This window comes from Apodemus sylvaticus, chromosome 1 (genome assembly GCF_947179515.1).
Source record: "Apodemus sylvaticus chromosome 1, mApoSyl1.1, whole genome shotgun sequence".
Classification (NCBI taxonomy): domain Eukaryota; kingdom Metazoa; phylum Chordata; class Mammalia; order Rodentia; family Muridae; genus Apodemus; species Apodemus sylvaticus.
Window position 1 is genome coordinate 193,106,653 of NC_067472.1, and position 25,206 is coordinate 193,131,858.

General features: G+C 37.5%; 1 protein-coding gene across 2 annotated transcripts in view; it reads right to left on the minus strand.

The window, feature by feature from the left end:
- The window catches only part of LOC127674804 (probable alcohol sulfotransferase), a 41,208-nt gene that overhangs the window by 7,577 nt on the left and 8,425 nt on the right, over positions 1-25,206 (minus strand). Inside the window, exon 4 of one of the 2 annotated variants that reach the window (XM_052170539.1) lies at positions 9,259-9,353. The exons of the other annotated variant lie outside the window; for it this stretch is intronic. Within the exon in view, the coding sequence (XP_052026499.1) occupies positions 9,259-9,353 (95 nt within the window). The remainder of the gene's footprint in view (positions 1-9,258; positions 9,354-25,206) is intronic. 2 annotated transcript variants of the gene reach the window in all.

The following is a 25,206-nucleotide window of genomic DNA, read 5'->3' on the forward strand; positions in this document are numbered from 1 at the left end:
TGCCCTGTGATGTTTAAAGAAACTTATAGCAATGCTGCTAGACAATGATCAAGGAGAATGAAGGAATGTGCACAAAGACCTTAACATATTATTTTTGTGCTGGATAAAACTGTTTATTTAGCCTTTTTGAGAACAATAGAGCTTTGTGACAGTTTCATAAAAATGTTCTCACTATTACATGGTGGTACTTCTGAGAGATTTTGTTTTGAGTAAGCATCTCAGGTTGCAGCTTAACTGGGTATCACATTCATATTTTTTTCTGTCTCAGATATCCAACTGTTGCAATAATATCTTTGTACTACCACAGTTAGTTTAATCCTAGAAGATAGTCATTAAAAAGCAAAATCTTAGATCACCAAAAAATTGTGCTTTAAATCCTAGTCATCCTCTTGGGGCCATGAGAATTTATGGGTTTAAAACATTCTTTTGCATATTTATCACAGTTCTAATTAATATTTCATATGAAGGTAAACAATCATGTCAATAACTGAAAAGAATGGGCTAAATGCTCAGAAAGGAGAATTATGGGAGTCAGCACTATTGTGCAGCAGATAGTTAATTAGTGACCCTTTCTAGGAAAAACTGAACTTCATGATGACTAAGTAAAAGATTCTATGTATGGGAAAAAGAATGTGATGAAAGGTTTTATTTTTACATGTTCTACTTCCTGAGATAAAACATTAAGGGCTCAAATATTTTGTAAATAATTTCATCTTTCAGTTTTTGTTTAGTTTCACTTTAGTTGTTTAAATAAATATTTTTCTCCATCCCTTAAGGTCAGCAATATGTTAATATCAGACCATCACCTTTCCCTCTCCTTTTCCAGATCCCATGATCAAGTCTCATCGTCATCTCTGCAGAACAAAACCTGTGAGAGCACTTCCCTTTTCTAATGGATTTAAAGATCTTTCCCTTCTTAAATTTCTCGCTCCACTCATTGTATTATCCCAGATCCCAAATTCAGCAGTCCATGGGAGCTCACAGACTACTCTGGCCAGGGAAACATATAGAGTAATAGCAGATAGATCTTCACCTTTCCCAATGTGTCTCAATGTCCAAGTCTTATACTTATCTCTATATCAGAAGAGCAAACTTTGTGGGGTGAGTTGCTTTTTCCCAGCCTTCAATTCCAGAATGCATTCCTGAGGAAGCCACAGCACATTATGAGAAGAAGAAATTATGTTACACCATCAGATCTTCAGCTCTCCCTCCATTCTTCAAATCCAATCCATGAGTCTCATCCCCACCTTCTTATTAAGCATTCTGATGTGGCCTCTCTCTACTACCTGGTCCCATTCCCAGGAAATTGACTAAGCAGATCTTGGTGGAACACCCTGCTTTTGTCCTTCTTGTGAAGTCTCTCTGCTGAGGCCAGACAATCTCTATTCCTGACTCTCAGGTCCCCAACCCATAAACGCATCTAACCATGTACCTCAATGTAATTCTTACAGGCTACATAAAGCCACCTCATTCTTCTAATAACCAGACTGAAACAGAAGCCTTGGAACAAAACTCCTATGCAATAAAGACAAGACCAAATATCAGCACCAACCTAGAATTATTATCTTCCTAATCTAAGATGTCTAAAAGCCTGTGTAAAAACACAATCAGTAACATCCAGAATAATATGTCACCACTACCGCTCAGCAACCATGATATTGCAGGTCCTGAATATTTCACCATAGCTGAGGCACAAGGAAAAAGTCCTGAATACAGCTTGTATGAATATGATAGTTGTCTTTTAAAGGAAATGAGTATATCACTTAAACAAATGTATGAAATCACAACGAAACAGTGGAAAGAAATGAATTAAACTGACTTACATCTGAGTAAAAATAGAATCAATTTATAATTGATTCTAAATTTACAAATACGAGTTGAAGGAAATCTCAAAAGGAAAATTTTAAGAATTCAAAAATGTATCTCAGAAGCAGATTCACTAACAAGTAAAATATTTATAAGCCTTTAGTTGTTGAAGGTATGATAGAAGAAATAAATAAATTAAAGAAAAATTTATAGAGAAAACCTTGGTCCATAAAATTCAGAAAATCAGGGTCACAAGAATGAAAGGGCCAGGTCAATAAATAGTAGGCATAGAAGAAAAAGAGTAAACCCAGGTCAAAACACAGAAAATATTTTCAACAAAATCATAGAAAAATACTAACATGAAAAAGAGATGCCTATCAAAGTTCATGAAACATATAGAACACAAAGTAGTTTGGAAGAGAAAAGAAACTCCTCTGAGCACATAATAATCAAAACATCAAGTCTATAGGACACTTTATGAAAGGATGGACAAGGGCTAGGATTGGGGAATCATGTGGGAAAGGGAAAGGGAGAGGGGGTTATTGAAGGGAGTACAGAGAGAGACGGGTGAAATTAAGACGTATTTGAGAAGAAGTATTGAAATCTAGTACAACAAAAACTTCTAATTTTTTTTCATATATGAATGTGATCAAAGTGAAATCACCAAATAATAGGTATCTCATGTCACAAAGAAAGAATGAAAAATTCCAACACTAGGATTAGGTTACATTTAATTGAGTTGGCCAAATGAACCACATGGGAATCCCTATCACATAACTCAGACACTTCCTAAGAGCTTAAGTTGCTCTCCACAAACTGACAGCAAGTACCCCTTGCTGAAGGCAACACCTAAACAAATTACTGAGTGTGAAGATGACAAGCTGGTCCCTACAGAGAACCTACATGCTTACATCCTTGTGTCTTAGTACAGAAAGGCACTCTGCATGTGCCACAAAGAGAAATGTAAACAGCAAGCTAGACACAAGTCTTTCTGTCTATAGTGGTTTACTACTTGTGAGATAAATTAGGTCAATGGTTGCTCAAAGCTTATAGGAATAATAATCCAATAAGTTATTTGACATAAGTCCTATTGACTGAGATGGAGCCCACATCCTAAACTGCTTTGGTGAACAAGGACCTGAGACTTAGTAGCTCAGGTGCCTATGGGGAAACCAAATAATGGTCTTACAAAGGAAAAAAAAGTGGTAAAATGACTCCTAATTATATTCTGCTACATGCAGAGAACAGTGCAATGTTTACATGTTATAAGAGAAGCTTCCTCTTGCATCAAATGGGGACAAATTTAGAAACTTTCAGCCATATATTATAGAGAGTGAGATACACTCAGTGGATGTCTCCATCAAATCCCTCCTTTCAAAGCTCAGTGTACCCTGCCGAAAAAGTGGCTGAAGGGCATTAAAAGCAAGAGGAGCTTGAGAGCACCAGCAGATATGAGCCCTCAGAAAATGAAGCAGAGCTTGCGTGGTTCTTTGTCATATATTCTGTGTCTATATCAATGCCTCCAGTTTAGTGTTTTCATGAGATTCCTGAGTGAGTGAATGTGTTATGCTCCTTGGGCTTTCAATGGGATTCTTTGCCTTTTGTTCATTTGACTTATCTAACTTTGATGTGATAGTTTTTGCTTTATCACACATTATTTGGCTTAAACTTATACAGCATTTTTCACACTTTGAGGAAGTCAGGAGAAGTTAAATAGCACAGGAACATAGTGGCTAGTGCTGATGCTGTGGAAATAGAGGCATGCTGCTTACTGTCTTGTTCACCATGTAAAATGCAGCCTGTTTCCTGATAGAAGCCAAGGATGGCAATTCCCACAAGGAAATGTTTCCTCTACCTTGAATCAATGATTAAGAAAGTGCCCTGTGGGCAGCAGCTGCTGCAGCAGCAGCTTGTTCAGTGGCAGGGCCTCCATCTGTGGAACCTAGGCGACAGGGTCCTGGCAGGCCCTGTGCCTGGTACCACTGACCATCGCTGGCCAGCCAGGCTGCAAGAGTTACAGCGATTTTCACTGCACTGAAGCCACATCAGAACTCGGCCTCCCGCCAGTCAGTTATGAGAGGCTCTCTACCATCTTGGCTCTCAGACACCAGAGAGAACCGACAGCCCGAGGTACACAGACTTAGCCCGAAGTCAACATCGTGGGGATCAAAGCCTGAGAGGCATTGGCCTGCACCCAGGCCCTGAGTTGTGTGGGGGTTATTGGTGTGCCAGCCTGGCCAGGAGATTGTTTGCCTTGCAGTCTGTCCAGGCACTTACAGGAAGCACATGCCGCCATTTTGGCTATGGGATGCCAGAGAGTTCTAGCAGACAAAGCCAGCTAACAGTCATAGCCCGAGGCTAACATCACAGGAGTCTAAGCCTGATAGGTATTGGACTGCACCCAGGCCCTGGACTGTCCGGTGGGCCATCTGTGTGCTAACCCAGCCAGGAGGTTGTCAGCCTGGCAGACTGTCCCAGGACTTGCAGAGGGTGCACACAGCACCATCTTGGCTACATGGCAGAACCAGTTAGCAGTCATAGCCTGAGGCAAAAAAGAAAGGTCAAGTAACATATCAAGGAAGACCTATCAGAATCACACCAGATTTCTCATCAGAGGCCATGAAAGGTAGAACATCCTAGGTGGATCTCATGCAGACTCTAAGAGAACACAAATGCCAGCAAAGATTAATATACCCAACAAAACTCTCAATCACCATAGATGGAGAAACCAAGATATTCCATGACAAAACCAAATTTACACATTATCTTTCGACAAACCCAGCCCTACAAAGAATAATAGGAGGAAAACTCCAATACAAGGAGGGAAACTACACCTGGAAAAAGCAAGATAGTAACCTTCCTTCATCAAACCCAAAAGAAGATAACCACTCAAATATAAAAATAACATCAAAAATGACAGGAAGTAATAATCACTATTCCTTAATATCTCTTAACATCAATGGATTCAATTCCCCCAATAAAAAGACATAGACTAACAGACTGGATAAGGAAACAGGACCCTACAATCAGTGCTTACGGGAAACACACCTCAGTGTCGAAGACAAAAACTATCTTAGAGTAAAAGGCTGGAAGACAGTTTTACAAGCCAATGGTCTTAGGAAACAAGCCGGAGTAGCCATTCTAATATCAGATAGAATTGAAATTCAACCTAAAATCATCAAAAGAGACACAGAAGGACACTTCTTGCGGGTCAAAGGAAAAATCCACCAAGAAGAAATCTCAATTCTGAACATCTATGTGCCAAAGGCAAGGACACCCTCATTTGTAAAAGAAACTTTACTAAAGCTCAAAGCACACATTGCACCTAACACAATAATTGTGGTTGACTTCAACATTCCACTATCCTCAATGGACTGATCAGGAAAACAGAAACTAAACAGGGACACAGTAAAACGAGTTGAAGCTTTGGACCAATTAGATTTGACTGATATTTATAAACCATTTCACCCTAAAGCAAAAGAATATACCCTTTTCTCAGCACCTCATTGTACCTGCTCCAAAATCAACCATATAATTTGTCACAAGAAAGACCTCAATAAATATAAGAAAATCGAAATAATCCCATGCCTCCTATGAGATCACTATGGACAAAGAGTGGTCTTCAATAGCAACAAAAACAACAGAAAGCCCACATACACACTGAGGTTGAACAATAATCTACTCAATGACACCTTTGCCAAAGAAGAAATAAAGAAAGAAACCAGAGACTTTTTAGAATTTAATGAAAATGAAGGGACAACATACCCCAACCTTTGGGACAAAATGAACGCAGTACTAATAGGAAAACTCATAGCCCCGAGTGCCTCCAAAAAGAAACGGGAGAGAGCACACACTAGCAGCTTAATGGCACACGTGAAAGCCCTGGAACAAAAAGAAGCTAATTCACCCAGGAGGAGTAGAAGACAGGAAATCATCAAACTCAGGGCTGAAATCAATCAAGTGGAAACAAAGAGAACCATACAAAGAGTCAACGAATCTAGGAGCTGGTTCTTTGAGAAAATCAACAAGACAGATAAACCCTTAGCCAGACTGACCAAAGGGCACAGAGAAAGTATCAAAATTAGCAAAATTAGAAATAAAAAGGGGAATATAAAAACAGAAACTGAGGAAATTTGAGAAATCATCAAATCCTACTACAAAAGCCTATAGTCAGCATAACTGGAGAATCTGGAGGAAATGGACAATTTCCTAGACAGATACGAAATACCAAAATTAAATCAGGACCAAATAGATCATCTAAACAGTCCCATAATCCCTAAAGAAATAGAAGGGGTCATAGAAAGTCTTCCAACCAAAAAAAGCACAGGATCAGATGGTTTCAGTGCAGAATTCTACCAGATCTACAAAGAAGACTTAACACCAATCCTCTTCAAACTATTCCACAAAATAGAAATGAAAGGAACACTACCCAACTCCTTCTATGAAGCCACAATTATGCTGATACCAAAACCACACAACGATCCAACAAAGAAAGAGGACTTCAGACCGATTTCCCATATGAACATTGATGCAAAAATACTCAATAAAATTCTTGCCAACCGAATCCAAGAACACATAAAAATGATCATCCACCATGATCAAGTATGCATTATCCCTGGGATGCAGGGATGGTTAAATATATGGCAATCCATCAATGAAATCCACCACATAAACAAACTCAAAGAGATAAAACCACATAGTCATTTCATTGAATGCTGAAAAAGCATTTGGTAAAATTCAGCATCCTTTCATGCTTAAAGTCTGGAAAGAACAGGAATTTAAGGCCCATACCTAAACATAGCAAAAGCAATATACAGCAAGCCGGTAGCCAATATCAAACTAAATAGAGAGAAACTTGAAGCAATCCCACTAAAATCACGGACTAGACAAGGCTGCCCCCTCTCTCTTTATCGTTTCAATATTGTACTTGAAGTGCTAGCTCAGGCAATTAGACAACATAAGGAGGTCAAAAGGATACAAATTGGAAACAAAGAAGTCAAACTATCACTATTTGCAGATGATATGATACTCTAAGTGACCCAAAAAACTCCACTAAAGAACTTGTAAAGGTGATAAACAACTTCAGCAAAGTGACAGGTTATAAAATCAATTTAAACAAACCAGTAGCCTTCCTATACTCAAATGATAAACAGGCTGAGAAATAAATTAGGGAAATGACACCCTCCAAAATAGCCACAAACAGTATAAAGGACCTTGGTGTAACTCTGACCAAACAATTGAAAGATCTGTATCACTAGAACTTCAAGACTCTGAAGAAGGACATGTAAGAAGACCTCAGAAAATGGAAAAATCTCCCATGCTCATGGTTTGGCAGGATTAATATAGTTAAAATGGACATTTTGCCAAAAGCAATATACAGATTCAACACAATACCCATCAAAATCCCAATTTAGTTCTTCATAGAGTAAGAAAGAGCAATTCTCAAATTCATCTGGAATAACAAAAAACCCAGGATAGCTAAAACTATTCTCAACACAAAAGAAATTCTGGGGGAAATCAATATCCCGGTCCTCAAGCAATACTACAGAGCAATAGTGTTAAAAACTGCATGGTATTGGTACAGAGACAGACAGGTGGATCAATGGAATAGGATTGAAGATCCAGAAATGAACCTACACACCTATAGCCACTTGATCCTCGACAAAGGAGTTGAAAACATCCACTGGAAAAAGATAGCCTTTTCAACAAATGGTGCTGGTTCAACTGGAGGTCAGCATGCAGAAGAATGAGAATTGATCCATCCTTATCTCCTTGTACTAAGCTCAACTCCAAATGGATAAAGGACCTCCACATAAACCAGACACTCTGAAGCTAATAGAAAAGAAACTGGGGAAGACCCTTGAGGACATTGGTACAGTGGGAAAGTTCCTGAACAGAACACTAATAACATATGCTCTAAGATCAAGAATAGACAAATGGGACCTCATAAAATTACAAAGTTTCTGTAAGACAAAGGACACCATCAAAAGGACAAATCGGTAACCAACAAATTGGGAAAAGATCTTCACCAACTCTATATCTGATAGAGGGCTAATATCCAATATATACAAAGAACTCAAGAAGTTAGACCCGAGAAAGCCAAATAACCCTATTAAAAATGGGGTACAGAGCTAATCAAAGAGTTTTCACCTGAAGAACTTCAGATAGCTGAGAAGCATCTTAAAAAATGCTCAACTTCATTAGTCATCAGGGAAATGCAAATCAAAACAACCCTGAGATTTCACCTTATACCAGTCAGAATGGCTAAGATTAAAAACTCAGGAGACAGCAGGTGTTGGCGAGGATGTGGAGAAAGAGGGACACTCCTCCACTGCTGGTGGGGTTGCAAATTGTTACAACCACTCCTGAAACCAATCTGGTGTTTCCTCAGAAAATTGGGCATGCCACTTCCAGAGGATCCTGCTATATCACTCCTGGGCATATACCCAGAGGATTCCCCAGCAGGTAATAAGGATATGTGCTCCACTATGTTCATAGTAGCCCTATTTATAATAGCCAGAACCTGGAAAAAACCCAGATATCTCTCAACAGAAAAATGGATGCAAAAATATGTTATATATATACACACACACACACAATGGAGTACTATTCAGCCATTAGAAACAATGAATTCATGCAATTCTTAGACAAATTGATGGAGTTGGAGACCATCCTACTAAGTGAAGTAACCCAGTCTGAAAAGATAAATCATGATATGCACTCACTAATAAGTGGATATTAGCCTAGAAAATTGGAATACCCAAAACATAATCCACACAACAAATGATGTACATTAAGAATGGAGGAGTGGCCTGGTTCTCGAAAGACTCAGTGTAACAGTATAGGGCAAAAGTAGAACAGGGATGTTGGAAGGGGTGTATGGGAGAACAGGGGGAAGGAAGAGGACTTATGGGACTTTCGGGGAGTGGGGAGGCCAGAAAAGGGGAAATCATTTGAAATGTAATTAAAAAAATATATCGAATAAAAAAAGAAACATCAAAAAAAGAAAAAAGAAAGGCAAGAAAGAAATGAAAAAAAGTGCCTTGCAGGTTTCCCTACAGCCTGACCTGATGGAGGCATTTCCATAATTAAAGTTCCCTCCACTCAAGTGTTTCTAGCTTGTTACAGGTTGATACACAACTATCCAGCACATTATTTTATATTGCATTCTATTATATTTTCTTTCCTTGATTTGGGAGGCATGTCATTGGATTATATTTTTTTTTGAGGAAAAACTTCCAAGTTTGGTGGGTAAGGAGGTATAGAAGTTCTGGTAGGCTTCAGGGAGAGGGTGAATATGATCAATATACATTCACATTAGAAAGTATTTTAGTTAATAAAATATAATTACTAAAAATTTAAAATAAACAAAAAAATCATAGTTCTCAGTAACATTCCTCAATTCCAGGGTCTAGTTCTTGACTGAGTGGTGACTGTAAGACTGATGCTCACCTTTTTCATATCTTCATAGTACAGTACCAAGAAGTTATCACATTCTCTCATGGATAGCCAGCCACGGACGTGCTCAAACCATGATCCAAATAAGACTGTGTGCAGGGAGAAGTGAAGTATCAATTACAAAGCACTAAAACAGGGTCTGCTTAAAATTCTTCACTTTCTGAAAGCAGCATCAGAAAACTTCACTAAGAAACATCTAACTAGTCTGTATTCATAGCATTAAATATGCTGTTTGAGGCAAATATACAAATAGAGAATTGATTACATCAAGCTCATTAACAAATTCACTACCACACAGAATTACTACTGATACCATGAGGAGATACTACAACCAAGTTGCAAGGACAGAGATATGTGCTCGGGGGAAATCTATCACATCAACCTATGGTTGGGGCTGTGATATTTCCAAACTAGGGTTCCTACTGTAATTTTACTTAATAGTCATATTGTCAAACTACCTTCTAAATATTTGTATTCACACCCATGGATCTGTGCCCTTCTTTAACCTTTGTTGGATATTATTTTTTGCAGCTGGCTTTAGTTAATTCAGAGACTCATCGGTGATCAAAATGTGCAGCTTTATTGTGAGTGCTCAGTCATTGATCTGATTTATATCATCCCTTATCGAACACTCAGGGAATATCATGGAACAGGAAGTAGAAAGGAGAGGCTATAGAATGGGTGAAGTGCTTTGAAATTGTCCTCTGTGAATATTGTCCCCTGAACATGATTTAGCAGTTGTACAAGTGTGTTCATATCATCAATGGCTGCCTGTAGAAAAACTGCATAATGCTTGTTAATATTCCAGGATGAATGGTGGGGGGGGGGGTTATTCTGGGTCCCTATTCCTCATTGAAGATATATTTGCAGTTGATGACAGCTAGATGAGAAAAACGTCCACACCCCATTGGTTTAGTAGCACTCTTACGTTTCTAATGGCTGCATGGATGTTCCCAATTCCATGCACATATGAGCATCACAAAATAGCCCCAAAGGATGGTATTTATTTTGAAAAAGGTTAAGTTGTGTTATCTATATACTGTGGAATGTATACTGTGTTTGAGTACACACTTGCAAATCCAGTACAATATGGCATACTATATTTAATTTTTACAGTATCAAAGAATGGAAATATTACATAAAATACAATAAATTATGAAAAATAAATCAAGCACAAACACATGACATAGGAAGATGTAATGCTTTTCTAAATTAAATTCTCAAAGCAGATAATTCAGGAAGAAGTAATTAATATGTGGTGCTAATCCATTTTAGTTCTGAAGTCACCAGTATCAAAACCTAAGTCCTATTTCAAGGGGTTTTTAAAAAATCCTTGAGTAGTTTCTCAGTGTCACCCAACATCAGAAAAGCTTTTCTATGTAGTGAACTGTGATTAATTCAAAGACCCACAGCTCTTATAGGTGCACACAATAAGAGACTCTGGAGTGGTGATCACTAAATGGGACTTCTATATTAAACCCTTTTCTCCAAATTTCAGGGATTTTTGGATGTTTATAGGATATGTTATAGAGGCAGTGGTAGTTGATGACTTTACCAAAACAATATTTTCTGGACACTTCATGGAAGTTGGAATTATAAACTCATCACTTGGGACACTATGTGTAAGATCTATACAAGCTTAAGGCAGACTAAGTCCCAGCATAGAGAAAGAGGTTGGTCATATTGTGCTAACTTTGAGGAACTATTAGTGACTTTTAGCTTCCTGAATAGAGTAAGATTACTTTATGAGTGTTTATCCAACTACACTGAATATTCATGCTCCCCACAATGCATCACTAGGAATCGATGCTTTTAAAATGTGATAGATCTCTGAGCGTGGATCCTGCAAGGAGATTGATGCTGTCATTGGAGTGCTTTCACCCCTGGGTTTGGAGGTGAGCTTTCCATATTCTCTATAATTGGCCTGAGCAAGACCACAGAAGAACTCACAGGGCATGGGAACAGTAGAGCAACTGGATCAGGATCCCATTGGTCAGCATCTGCATCTGGGAACTGGGGCTATTCAACAGCCTGTTGTACACAGGACTTGCCAGGAGTGATCTGGTTTTCCAGGAGTTCTAACACAGGCTCACAGACCCACAGGAGGCACAAACCCAAGCCAGAGATAGCAAGACCAACTAAGACTAGGGATAACCAGATAGTGAAAAGTCAGGAAAAGAGCCTTACCAACAAAAACCAAGGCTACTTGGCATGATCAGAACACAGTGCTCCCATTACAGCTAGTACTGGTTAACACAACACACCAGAAAAGCAACATGTGGATTTAACATCACATCTCATGATGCTGATGAGGGTCTTAAGAAGGATAAAAATAACTCCCTTAAAGAAATACGGCAGAATACGGTTAATAAGGTAGAAGTCCTTAAAGAGGAAACACAAAATCCCTTATAGAATTACAAGATAACACAACCAAACAGGTGAAGGAATTGAACAAAACCATCCAGGATCTAACAATGGAAGTAGAAATAATAAAGAAATCACAAAGGGAGACAACTCTGGAGATAGAAAACCTAATAAAGATCATGAGTCATAGATGCAAGCATTACTAAAAATATGCAAGAGATAGAAGAGAGAATCTAAGATAGAGAAGATACCATATAAAACATTGGCACAACAGTCAGAGAAAATGTGAAATGCCAAAGGCTCCTAACCCAAAACATCCAGAAAATTTAGTACTGAAGGAGAAGACCTAATCTAAAGTAATAGGTACAGAAGAAAGCAGATTCCCAATATAAATTACCAGCAAATATCTTCAACAAAATTATAGAGGAAAACTTCCTTAACCTAAAGAAAGAGATACTCCCATCCAAGAACTAACCAGGCCCGACCATGCTTAGCTTTTGGGATCAGACAAGATCGGGCTTATTCAGGATGGTATGGCCATATCAGAGTTACACCGGATTTCTTGCCATAGTCCATGAAAGCCAGAAGAGCCTGGGCAGAAGTCAGGCAGACCCTAAAAGAAAACAAGTGTCAACCCAAACTGCTATATCCAGCAAATCTCTCCATAAATGGAGAAACCAAGGTTTTTCACGACAAAACAAATTTACACAGTATCTTTGCACAAATCCAGCCCTTGAAAGGATAATGAATGGAAAACTCCAACAAAGCAGGGGAAACTACACACAAGAAAAAGCAAGAAAGTAATCTTCTTTAAACAAACCCAAAAGATAATAACCATACAAACATAAAAATTACTTCAGAAACAGCAAGAAGCAACAATCACTATTCCTTAATATCTTTTAACATCAGTGGATTCAATTCCCCAATAAAAAGACATAGACTAGCAGACTGGATTCTTAAACAAGACCCAACATTTTGCTGTATACAGGAAACACATCTCAGTGTCAAAGACAAACACAACCTAAGAGTAAAAGGCTGGAAAACAGTTCTCCATGCAAATGGTCCCAGAAAACAAGCTGGAGAAGACATTCTAATATCAGATAGACTTTCAACCAAAAGTTATCAGAAAAGATACAGAAGGCCACCTTATACTCATCAAAGGAAAAATCTACCAGGAAGAACTCTCAATTTTGAATATATATGCCCCAAATACAAGGGCACCTGCATTCATAAAGGAAACCTTACTAAATCTTAAAGCATACATTGTACCCCACACAATAATTGTGGGGGACATAAACACCCCACTCTCTTCAATGGACAGATCAGGGAAACACAAACTAAATGGAGTCACAGTGACACTAACAGAAGTCTTGGACCAAATGGACTTAATAGATATCTATAGAACATTTCATCCTAAATCAAAAGATTATACCTTCTTCTCAGCACCTCATGGTGCCTTCTCCAAAACTGGCCATATAATTGGTCACAAAACAGACCTCAAAAGATATGAGACCGTCGAACTAATTCCATGCCTCCTATCAGATAACTATGGAATAAGGCTTGTCTTCAATAACAACAAAAACAACAAAAAGCCCACATACACATGGAAGATGAACAATTCTCTACTCAATGATAAATTGGTCAAGGAAGAAAGAAGGAAAGATATCAAAGACGTATTAAAATTTAATCAAAATGAAGGCACAACAAACCCAAAATTATGGGACACAATAAAAGCAGGGCTAAAGGAAAACTCATAGCTCCAAGTGCCTCCCAAAAGAAGCTTGAGAGACCATACACTAGCAGTTTAACAGAACACCTGAAAGTTTTAGAACAAAAAGAAGCAAGTACATCCAAGAGGAGTAGAAGGCAGGAAATCATGAAACTCAGGGCTGAAATCAACAAAGTTGAAACAAAAAGAACTATACAATGAATCAATAAAATTAGGAGCAGGTTATTTTTGAAAATCAACAAGATAGATAAACCTTTAACCAGACTAACCAGAGACAGTACCCAAATTAACAAAATCAAAAATGAAAAGGCTGAAATAGCAACAGAAACAGAGGAAAACCAAAAAAATATATCCTACTATGAAAGCCTATACTCAACAAAATTGGAAAATCTGGGTGAAGTGGATAATTTCCTAGGCAGATACCAATTACCAAAATTTAATCAGGATCAGATAAACCATCTAAATGGTCCCATAACCGCTAAGGAAATAGAAGTGTTCACTGACAGTCTCCCCACCAAAAAAAAAGCACAGGAGTAGATGGCTTTAGTGCAGAATTATATCAGACATTCAAAGGAGCCTTAATGCCAGTACTCCTCAAACTATTCCACAAGATAGAAACAGAAGGATTATTACCCAACTTCTTCTATGAAGCCACAATTTCACTGATACCGAAACCACACAAAGATTCAACAAAAAAGAGATCCTTAGACAAAATTCCCTTATGAATATTGATGTAAAAATATTCAATAAAATTCTTGTCCACTGAATCCAAGAACACATCAAATCTATCATTCACCATAATCAAGTAGGCTTCAGCCCAGCGATGCAGGGATAGTTCAATATATGGAAATCCATCAATGTAATCCACTATATAAACAAACTCAAAGAAAAATACCTCATGGTCATTTAATAAGATGCTGAAAAAGCATTTTACAAAATTCAGCATCCTTTCATGTTAAAGGTCTTGGAAAGAACAGAGTTGGAGGCCCATACCTAAACATAGTAAAAGCAATATGCAGCAAACCAGTAGCCCAAATCAAACTAAATGGAAATAAACCTAAAGCAATCCCACTAAAATCAGGGACTAGACAAGGCTGCCCTCTCTCTCCATTTTTATACATTATAGTACTTGAAGTTCTAGCTAGAGCAATTAGACAAGACAAGGATGTCAAAGGAATACAAATTGGAAAGGAAGAAGTCAAACTATCACTATTTGCAGATGATATGATAGTATACTTAAGCGACCCAAAAAACTCCACCAGAGAACTCCTACAGCTGATAAAGAACTTAGGCAAAGTGGCTGGTTACAAAATTAACTCAAGCAAATCAGTAGCCTTCCTATACTCAAAGGTTAAACAGGCTGAGAAAGAAATTAGGGAAATGACACCCTTCACAATAGTCACAAACAATATAAAGTATCTAGTGGTGACTCTAACCAAACAAGTGAAATATCTATATGACAGGAACTTCAAGTCACTGGAGAAAAAAATCGAAGAAGATCTCAGAAGATGGAAACATCTTCCATGCTCCTAGATTGGCAGGATTAATATAGTAAAATGACCATCTTGCCAAAAGCCATCTACAGATTCAATGTAATCCCCATCAAAATCCCAACTCAATTTTTCATAGAGTTAGAAAGACCAATTCTCAAATTCATCTGGAATAACAAAAAACCCAGGAGAGCTAAAGCTATTCTCAACAACAAAAGAAATTCTGGGGGAATCCATATGCCCAGCCTCAAGCAGTACTACAGAGCATTTGTGTTAAAACCTGCTTGGTATTGGTACAATGGCAGGCAAATGGATTAATGGAATTGAATTGAAGATGCTGAAATGAACCCACACTCCTATAGTCACTTGATCTTTGACAAAGGAGCTGAAAACATCCAGTGGAAAAAAGATAGCCTTTACAACAAATGGTGCTGGTTCAATTGGAGGTCAGCATGCAGAAAAATGTGAATTTATACATTCTTATCTCCTTGTACTAAGCTCAACTCCAAGTGGATCAGGGACCTCCACATAAAACCTGACACACTGAAACTAATAGAAAAGAAACTGGGGAAGACCCTTTAGGACATGGGCACTGGGAAAAGTTCCTGAACAGAGCACCAATAGCTTACAATCTAAGATCAAGAATTGACAAATGGGACTTCATAAAATTACAAAGTTTCTGTAAGGCAAAGGACACTGTCAAAAGGACAAAACGTCGACTAACAGATTGGGAAAGGATCTTCACCAACCCTGAACCCGACAGAGGGCTTATATCCAAGACATAGAAAGAATTCAAGAAGGTAGACTCCAGAGAGCCAGATATCCCCCTTAAAATATGGGGTACAGAGCTAAACAAAGAATTTTCACATGAGGAATATTTAATGGCTAAGAAGCACCTAAATAAATGTTCAACATCTTTAGTCATCAGGGAAATGCAAATCAAAACACCCCTGAGATTTCACCTCATACCAGTCAGAATGGCTAAGATCAAAAACAGGAGAAAACAGGCGCTGGCAAGGATTTGGAGAAAGAATCACAGTCCTCCACTGCTGGTAGGTTTGCAAGATGGTACTATCACTCTGTAAGTCAGCATGTCAGTTCCTCCAGTTCCTCAGAAAATTGGGAATGATACTTCCAGAGGACCCTGGTATACCACTCCTGGGCTTATACCCAGAGGATTCCCCAGCATGTAATAAGGATACATGCTCCACTATGCTCATAGCAGCCCTATCTATAATAGCCAAAAGGTGGAAAGAACCCAGATATCCCTCAACAGAGGATTGGATACAGAAAATATTATACATATACATAATGGAGTACTATTCAGCCATTAGAAACAATGAATTCATGAAATTCTTAGACAAATGGATGGAACTGAAGAACATCATCCTAAGTGAGCTAATCTAGTCTCAAACGAACACTCATGGTATGCACTCACAGATAAACCGATATTAGCCTAGAATCTTTGAATATCCAAGACACAATGCACATATCAAATGATGCTGAAGAAGAAGGAAGGAATGGCCCCTGCTCCAGGAAAGGCTCAGTGCAGCAGTGTAGGGGAATAACAGGGAAGTGGGAAGTGTTAGATTTGGGAACAGGGGAAGGGAAGGGAGCTTATGGGACTTTCGGGGGGGGGGGATCCAGGAAAGGGAAAATCACTTGAAATGTAAATAAAGAATATATCGAATAAAAAAAGAAAGAGATACACTTGGACATACAGGAAGCATACAGAATTCCAAACATTGGACCAGAAATAAATTCTTATCTTCATATAATAATGAAAGCATTAAATGCACAAAACAAAGAAAGAATATTAAAACCAGTAAGGGAAAAGGGTAATGTAACTTATAATGGCATACCTCTCAGGATTTGACCAGATTCTTGCCAGTGATTATATATGCCAGAATCCTGGGCATATGTTGTAGAGATTTTACGAGAAGAAATATGCCATCCGAGGCTACTGTACCCAACAACATTCTCAATTACCATAGATTGAGAAACCAACATATTCCATGACAAATACAAATGCACACATTAACTTTCTACAAATACAGCTCTACAGAGGATAATAAATGGGAAACTGCAATAAAAGAGGCAAACTTCATCCTAGAAAAAGCAAGAAATTATTCTTTTAACAAACCAAAAAGGACATAGACGCATAAGCATATTTCCACCTCTAACAACAAAATAACAGGAAGCAAAAATCACTTTTCCTTAATATCTCTTCCTATCAATGGATTTAATTCTCCAATAAAAATACATAGACTAACATACTGGATATAAAACAGGAACTAACATTTTGCTACATATAAAAACCCACCTCAGTGAAAAAGACAGATATTATCCCAAAGTAAAAGGAAGGAAAATGATTTTCCAATCATATGTTCCCAAGAAACAAGCTAGAATAGCCATTCTAATATTGAATAAAATCAACTTTCAACCTTAAGTTACCAAAAAAGTAGCACGATACTTTTAGTACACTTCATACTCCTCAACAGAAAAAGCTTCAAAGAAGAATTCTCAATGTTGAACATCTTTGCTCCAAGTGCAATGTCACGCACATTCATAAAACAAACTTTACTAAACCTCAAAGCACACATTACACCTCACACAATAAAAGTAGGAGACTTCAATATATCACTCTCATCAATGGAGATATCCTGGAAACAGAAACTAAACAGAGAAACAGTTCAACTAACAGAAGTTATGAACTTCACACACACACACACACACACACACACACACACACACACACACACATACATATCACATTTCATATTAAAACAAAAGAAAATACCATCTTCTTAGCACCTTACAGGACCTTTCCCAAAATTGGCCATATAGTCGATTACAGAAAAGGCCTCAACAGATAGGAAAAGATTCAAATAATCCCATGCATCCTGTCAGATTACTACATACTAAGGTTTGTCTTCAATACCAGCCAAAAAATAACCCAGAAAGCACACCTTCACATGGAATCTGAATAACACCCTACTGAATGATAACTGGGCCAAGGAAGAAATAAAGACTTTTAGAATTTTATGAAAATAAAGGGAGAACATACCCAAACCCATGAAACACAATGAAAGCAGTGCCTAGATGAAACGTCATAACTCTGAGTGCCTCCAAAACAGAACTGGAATGTGCAAGAATCTTGTCAGCACATCTGAAAGCTCTAGAACAAAAATAAGTAAATACAACAAAGAGGAGGAGACAGGAAGAAATGATCAAATTCAGGACTGAAATCAACCATGTAGAAACAGAAAGAACTATATGAAGAATCAAGAAAATCAGGAGATGCATAAACCCCTATTCAGTCTAACCAGAGAGCAAAGGGACACTATCCAAGTTAACAAAATCAGAAATGAAAAGGGAGATACAACAACAAAAACCAAGGAATTCCAAAAATATCTTCAGATCCTAGTACAAACGACTATACTCAACAAAACTGGAAAATCTAGATGAAAGAAAATAATTTCTAGACAGATTTCAGGTACCAAAGTTAGATTAGGATCAGGTAAACCATATAAACAGTCCCATAACCCCTAGTAGTCATTGGTAGACTCCCAGTCATAAAATGCCCAGGACCACTTGGAATTAGTCTAGAGTTCTTTCAGGTCATCAAACAAGAACTAATACCAATACTCTTCAAACTATTATACAAAATAGAGAAAAAAACACTACCCAATTCATTCTATGAAGCCACAATTACTCCAATATCTTAACCAGATAATGACTAAACAAAGAATCTTCAGACCAATTTCCTTTATTAATATTGATGCAAAATATGCAATAAAATTATCAAAATATGAATCCAAGAGTATGTCAAAATGATCATCTATCACGATCAAGCATGCTTAATCTCACAGATGCAAGAATGGTTCAATATGTGGAAATCCATCAACATAAATCCCTATATAACCAAACTGAAAGAAAAAAATGGCATGATTTTCTCATTAGTTGGTTAGTGTATCTAAAACAAAATTCAACAGCCCATCATGTAAAAAGTCTTGGAAAGAACAGGAATTCAAGGCCCCTACCTAAACATAGTGAAAGAAATATACAGCAAATCAGTAGCCAATATCAAATTAAATGGAAAGGAACTTGAAGCAATCTCACTAAAATCATAGACTAGACAAGGCTGTTTACATTCTATTTAATACAGTACTCAAAGTCCTAGCCAGAGCAATGGAACAACAAAAGGATGCCAAAGGGATACAAATTGGAAAGGAAGAAGTCAGAGTATCATTATTCGCAGATGACTTGATCATATATTTTGGTTTTTTTTTTATTTGTTTTTTTTTTTTGAGACAGGGTTTCTCAGTATAGCCCTGGCTGTCCTGGAACTCACTCTGTAGACCATGATGGCCTCGAACCCATAAATCTGTCTGCCTCTGCCTCTCAGATTGCTGGGATTACAGGCATGTGCCACCACTGCCCACCTGATCATATATATTTTTTAATTTTGGTTTTATTTATTGAAAATGGAAGTAAAGGGAAGTAAAAACAGTTTATGACAAAATTAAAGATTTACTTGGAAAATATTTCAGATAAACACGTTAAGATTGACACTTTTCATGGAAAATTAAAGAGTAAAGTGGTGGACATGTAAAACATTGCTAAATTAATTGAAATATAGGATAGAAACATTCTATAATTGAAGATTTACATGAGAAGTAGTTTTGATAAAATTGTAGAAAATGTAGAAAAACATGTTAGAATTGAGGATTATCATGGAAATTATATAGATAAAATGGTAGGATAAAGATAATTCTAAGTTTCTCTCCATTTAGTTTGATGTTGGCTACCAGTTTGCTGTATATTGCTTTTACTATGTTTAGATATGGGCCGTGAATTCCTGTCCTTTCCAAGACTTTTAGCATGAAAGGATGCTGAATTTTGTCAAATGCTTTTTCAGCATCTAATGAAATGATCATGTGGCTTTTTATTTTGAGTTTGTTTATGTAGTGTATAGCATTTATGGATTTCCGTATATTGAACCATCCCTGCATCCCTGGAATGAAGCCTACTTGATCTTGGCGGATGATCGTTTTGATGTGTTCTTGGATTCGGTGGGCAAGAATTTTATTTAGTATTTTTGCATCGATATTCATAAGGGAAATTGGCCTGAAATTCTCTTTCTTAGTTGGGTCTTTGTGTGGTTTTGGTATCAGCATAATAGTGGCTTCGAAGAAGGAGTTGGGTAGTGTTCCTTCTGTTTCCATTTTGTGGAAGTTTGAAGAGTATTGGTGTTAAGTCTTCTTTGAAGGTCTGATAGAATTCTGCACTGAAACCATCTGGTCCTGTGCTTTTTTTGGTTGGAAGCCTATCTATGACCCCTTCTATTTCTTTAGGGGTTATGGGTCTGTTTAGATGGTCTATTTGATCCTGGTTTAATTTTGGTAATTGGTATCTGTCTAAGAAAATGTCCATTTCCTCCAGATTCTCCAGTTGTGTTGAGTACAGGTTTTTGTAGTAGGATCTGATGATTTTTTGAATTTCCTCGGTTTCTGTTGTGATATCTCCATTTCCATTCCTAATTTTGTTAATTTGGATACTTTCTCTGTGCCCTTTGGTTAGTCTGGCTAAGGGTTTATGAATCTTTTTGATTTTTTCAAAGAACCAGCTTTTGGTCTTGTTGATTCTTTGTATGGTTCTCTTGGTTTCTACTTGATTGATTTCAGCCCTGAGTTTGATGATTTCTGAAGAAGGAAATCAAAGAAGATCTCAGGAAATGGAAAAACCTTCCATGCTCGTGGATTGGCAGGATTAATATAGTTAAAATGGCCATCTTGCCAAAGGCAATCTACAGATTCAATGCTATTCCCATAAAAATCCCAACCCAGTTCTTCATAGAGCTAGAAAGAGCAATTCTCAAATTCATCTGGAATAACAAAAAACCCAGGATAGCTAAAACTATTCTCAACAACAAAAGAAATCCTGGGGAATCAGTATCCCTGGCCTCAAGCAATACTGCAGAGCAATAGTGTTAAAATGCATGGTATTGGTACAGTGACAGGCAGGCAGATCAATGGACCAGAACTGAAGATCCAGAAATGAACCCACACACCTATGGCCACTTGATCCTTGACAAAGGGGCTGAAAACATCCAATGGAAAAAAGATAGCCTTTTCAACAAATGGTGCTGTTTCAATTGGAGGTCAGCATGCAGAAGAATGCGCATCGATCTATTCTTATCTCCTTGTACCAAGCTTAACTCCAAATGGATCAAGGACTTCCACATAAAACCTGACACACTGAAACTAATTGAAAAAAAAACTGGGGAAGACCCTGGAGGACATGGGCACAGGGGAAAAGTTCCTGAATAGAACACCAATAGCTTATGCTCTAAGATCAAGAATTGACAAATGGGACCTCATAAAACTACAAAGTTTCTGTAAGGCAAAGGACACCGTCAAAAGGACAAAACCTCAACCAACAGACTGTGAAAGAATCTTCTCAAACCCTAAATCTGACAGAGGGCTAATATCTAATATATACAAAGAACTCAAGAAAGTAGAACCCAGAGATCCAAATAACCCCATTAAAAAGTGGGGTACGGAGCTAAACAAAGAATTTTCACATGAAGAACTTCAGAGAGCTGAGAAACACCTTAAGAAATGTTCAACATCATTAATTATTAGGGAAATGAAAATCAAAACAACCCTGAGATTTCACCTCACACCAGTCAGAATGGCTAAGGTCAAAAATTCAGGAGACAGCAGGTGTTGGCGAGGATGTGGAGAAAGAGGAACACTCCTCCACTGCTGGTGGGATTGCAAGATGGTGCAACCACTTTGGAAATCAGTCTGGCGGTTCCTCAGAAAACTGGGCATGTCACTTCCTGAGGACCCTGTTATACCACTCCTGGGCATATATGCAGAGGATTCTTCAGCATGCAATAAGGACACATGCTCCACTATGTTCATAGCAGCCCTATTTGTAATAGCCAGAAGCTGGAAAGAACCTAGATGTCCTTCAACGGAGGAATGGATACAAAAAATGTGGTATATTTATACAATGGAGTACTATTCAGCCATTAGAAACAATGAATTCATGAAATTCTTAGACAAATGGATGGAGCTGGAGAACATCATACTAAGTGAGGTAACCCAGTCTCAAAAGATCAATCATGGTATGCACTCACTGATAAGTGGATATTAGCCTAGAAACTTTGAATACCCAGGACATAATCCACAAATTAAATGATGTCCAAAAAGAATGGAGGAGTGGGCCCTGGTTCTGGAAAGACTCAGTGCAAGAGTATAGGGGAATTCCAGAACAGGGAAGTGGGAAGGGGTAGATGGAAGAATAGGGGGACGGAAGAGGGTTCGTGGGACTTGCGGGGAGTGGGGACCCAGAAAAGGGGAAATCATTTGCAATGTAAATAAAAATAAATAAAAAAAGATAATTCTAAGTTGATTGAAAGTGTAATTATAAACATTTTCAGATAACATTGAAGACTTACATGGAAAATATTAGTTGTAATATTAAAGAAATAGACAAACATGTTAAAATTGACTATTTCATGAAAATGTTACATATAAAATGTTAGAAATAAAAACTCTAAATTAATTGAAGGTAGAATTAGAAACATTTGTGATAAAATCAAAGATTTACAATGAAAAAATTTCTGATAAAATAGAGGGAGTATTTTGAAAGACATTAAAATTGAAGATTATCATGAAAAATAATGCAGATAAAATTGTAGACATAAAAACATTAGTGAATTGCTTAAAAGCAGAATTACAACAAACATTTTCTGATAAAATTGAAGATTTATATGAAAATTATTTCTTTAGTCTATGTCATTTTATTGGGGAGATGCATCCATTGTTGTTAAGAGATATTAGGGAGCTGGGCGATGTTGGCACATGCCTTTAATCCCAGCACTTGGGAGGCAGAGGCAGGTGGATTTCTGAGTTCGAGGCCATCATGGTCTGCAGAGTGAGCTCCAGGAGATCCAGGGCTACACAGAGAAACCCTGTTCCTCAATCGAGAAAGAAAGAGAGAGAGAGAGAGAGAGAGAGAGAGAGAGAGAGAGAGAGAGAGAGAGAGAGAGAGAGAGAGAGAGAGAGAGAGAGAGAGAGAGAGAGAGAGAGAGAGAGAGAGAGAGAGAGAGAGAGAGAGAGAGAGAGAGAGAGAGAGAGAGATTAGGGAATAGTAATTGCTGTTTACTGTTATTTTATGTATTTTAAATGTTTGTGTGGGTATCTTCTTTTGGGTTTGTTGGAAGAAGATTCTTGCTTTTTCTAGGGTGTAGTTTTCCTCCTTATGTTGACATTTTCCATCAATTATCCTTTGTAGGGCTGGATTTGATTACAGACATTGTGCTATGTTGATTGAGAGTTTTGCTGAGTATAGTATCCTGGGCTGGCATTTGTTTTCTCTTAGGGTCTGTATGAGGTCTACTTAGGATCTTCTAACTTTTATTGTCTCTGGTGAGAAGTCTGGTGTGATTCTCATAGGTCTTCCTTTATGAGTTACTTGCCCATTTTCCCTTACTGCTTTTAATATTATTTCTTTGTTTAGTGAATTTTCTGTCTTTTTTATTATGTGCTGGGAAAAATTTCTGTTCTTGTCCAGTATTTTTGGAGTTCTCAAGGCTTCTTGTATGTTCATGTGCATCTCTTCCTCTAGATTAGGGAAGCTTTATTTTACAATTTTGTTGAGGATATTTACTGGACCTTTAATATATAAATTCTCTTAGATAAAAATATAAATAAAATTATATATAATCCTTCAGTTTGGTGGATATTTACTGGACCTTTAAGATATAAATCCTCTAAGATAAAAATATAAATAAAATTATATATAATCCTTCAGTTTGGTCTTCTGTTTATGTCCTGGAGTTCCTGGAGGTTTTCTAGATTCATGCATTTTGCATTTTGACTGTTGAGTCAATGTTTTTTATGGTATCTGGGGAGAAGACTCATGAAACATCACTAATACCTGCTGAAGTATTAGATACTGAAGGATTGTTGGTAATAGGAAGTGATTGTCTTCACTTGTTTACAAACTGAGATCCCTACTAGGTCTTAATAGATATTTTAACCCCAAAGCCTCACAGAAAGTTCTAATCATGGTTATACTAATGGGTCACAAATAAAGAGATAAGAATGTTTTAAAAGAGGACTGTAGGGAATGGAGGTTAAAATGGCAGAGGGAGATTAGAGAGGGTGAAGGGTTTCAGTAATCAGAATATAATTCAAACATGTATGTAATTTTCAAAAAAATGGTTCAATAATAAATTTGTATGAAAGCAAAAAATTCTTCAGATATACCAATCTTGGAAAAAGCAGTACCTTATTTTAAGTTATACTGCAGAGATATAGTAATTAAAAAGATCATTGCCCTGTTACAAAACAGACAGAGATTAATGGACTAGAAAACCAAGACAATATGTTAACACAAGTGAAGGCACCTTATGTTTGACAAAATGACAAGAATATACATGTGAGAAACACAAGTTCTTCAGTAAGTGGTGCTTTGGAAACTGGATTGCTATATGTAGAAGAGTGAGTTTAGATCTTATTTTCTTCAAACATACAGACACAGGCAGCCAGCCAGTCAGCCATAAGTACAGACAGACAGATGGACAGAGAGACGGACAGATAGATAGACAGACGGATGGACACACACACACACACACACACACAGAGAGACAGAGAGAGAGAGAGAGAGAGAGAGAGAGAGAGAGAGAGAGACAGAGACAGAGACAGAGACAGAGAGACAGACAGACAGACACACACCAATCCCAAATGGATAAAGAACCTCAACAGAAGACTCAAATCTATGAAACTGCCAAAGGAGAAACTAGTACATAGCCAAAGCTGAGGACTTCCTGAATAGGACTCATCCCAATCAGTAAGCAAGGACAATAATGGATAAGTTGGACCTTGCTAAATTAAGAGGCTTCTATAACCCAGTGGAACTCAATAGTCATGTAAAGATGCAGGCTACAGAATCCATGAAAACCTTTGCCAGTTACACGTGTGCAGGCTACATGTGTCTAGAGTCAACAAAGAATTTTTAAAAAATCACCATCAAGAAAACAAACTGGAGCAAAATCGGTGTCATGGAACTCAATTTTCAAACACTTCAACATTATTAGCCATCAGGGAAATGCAAATAAAAACTATTTTGAGTGCTTGTCTTTTTCCAGTAAGAATGGTCATTGCAAGAAAAAAAATGACAACATATGTATGAAGCCTTAGGAAAAGAAAATCTAAATATAAAGGGATGAGAAAGGAGTAAATATAGGTAATTAGTAATAATGTTGAAACAGAATATATGGCTAATTGTTGTTTTAGTTTTATTTCTGTCATGGTGTTTTGGTTTTGGTGGTGGATTATT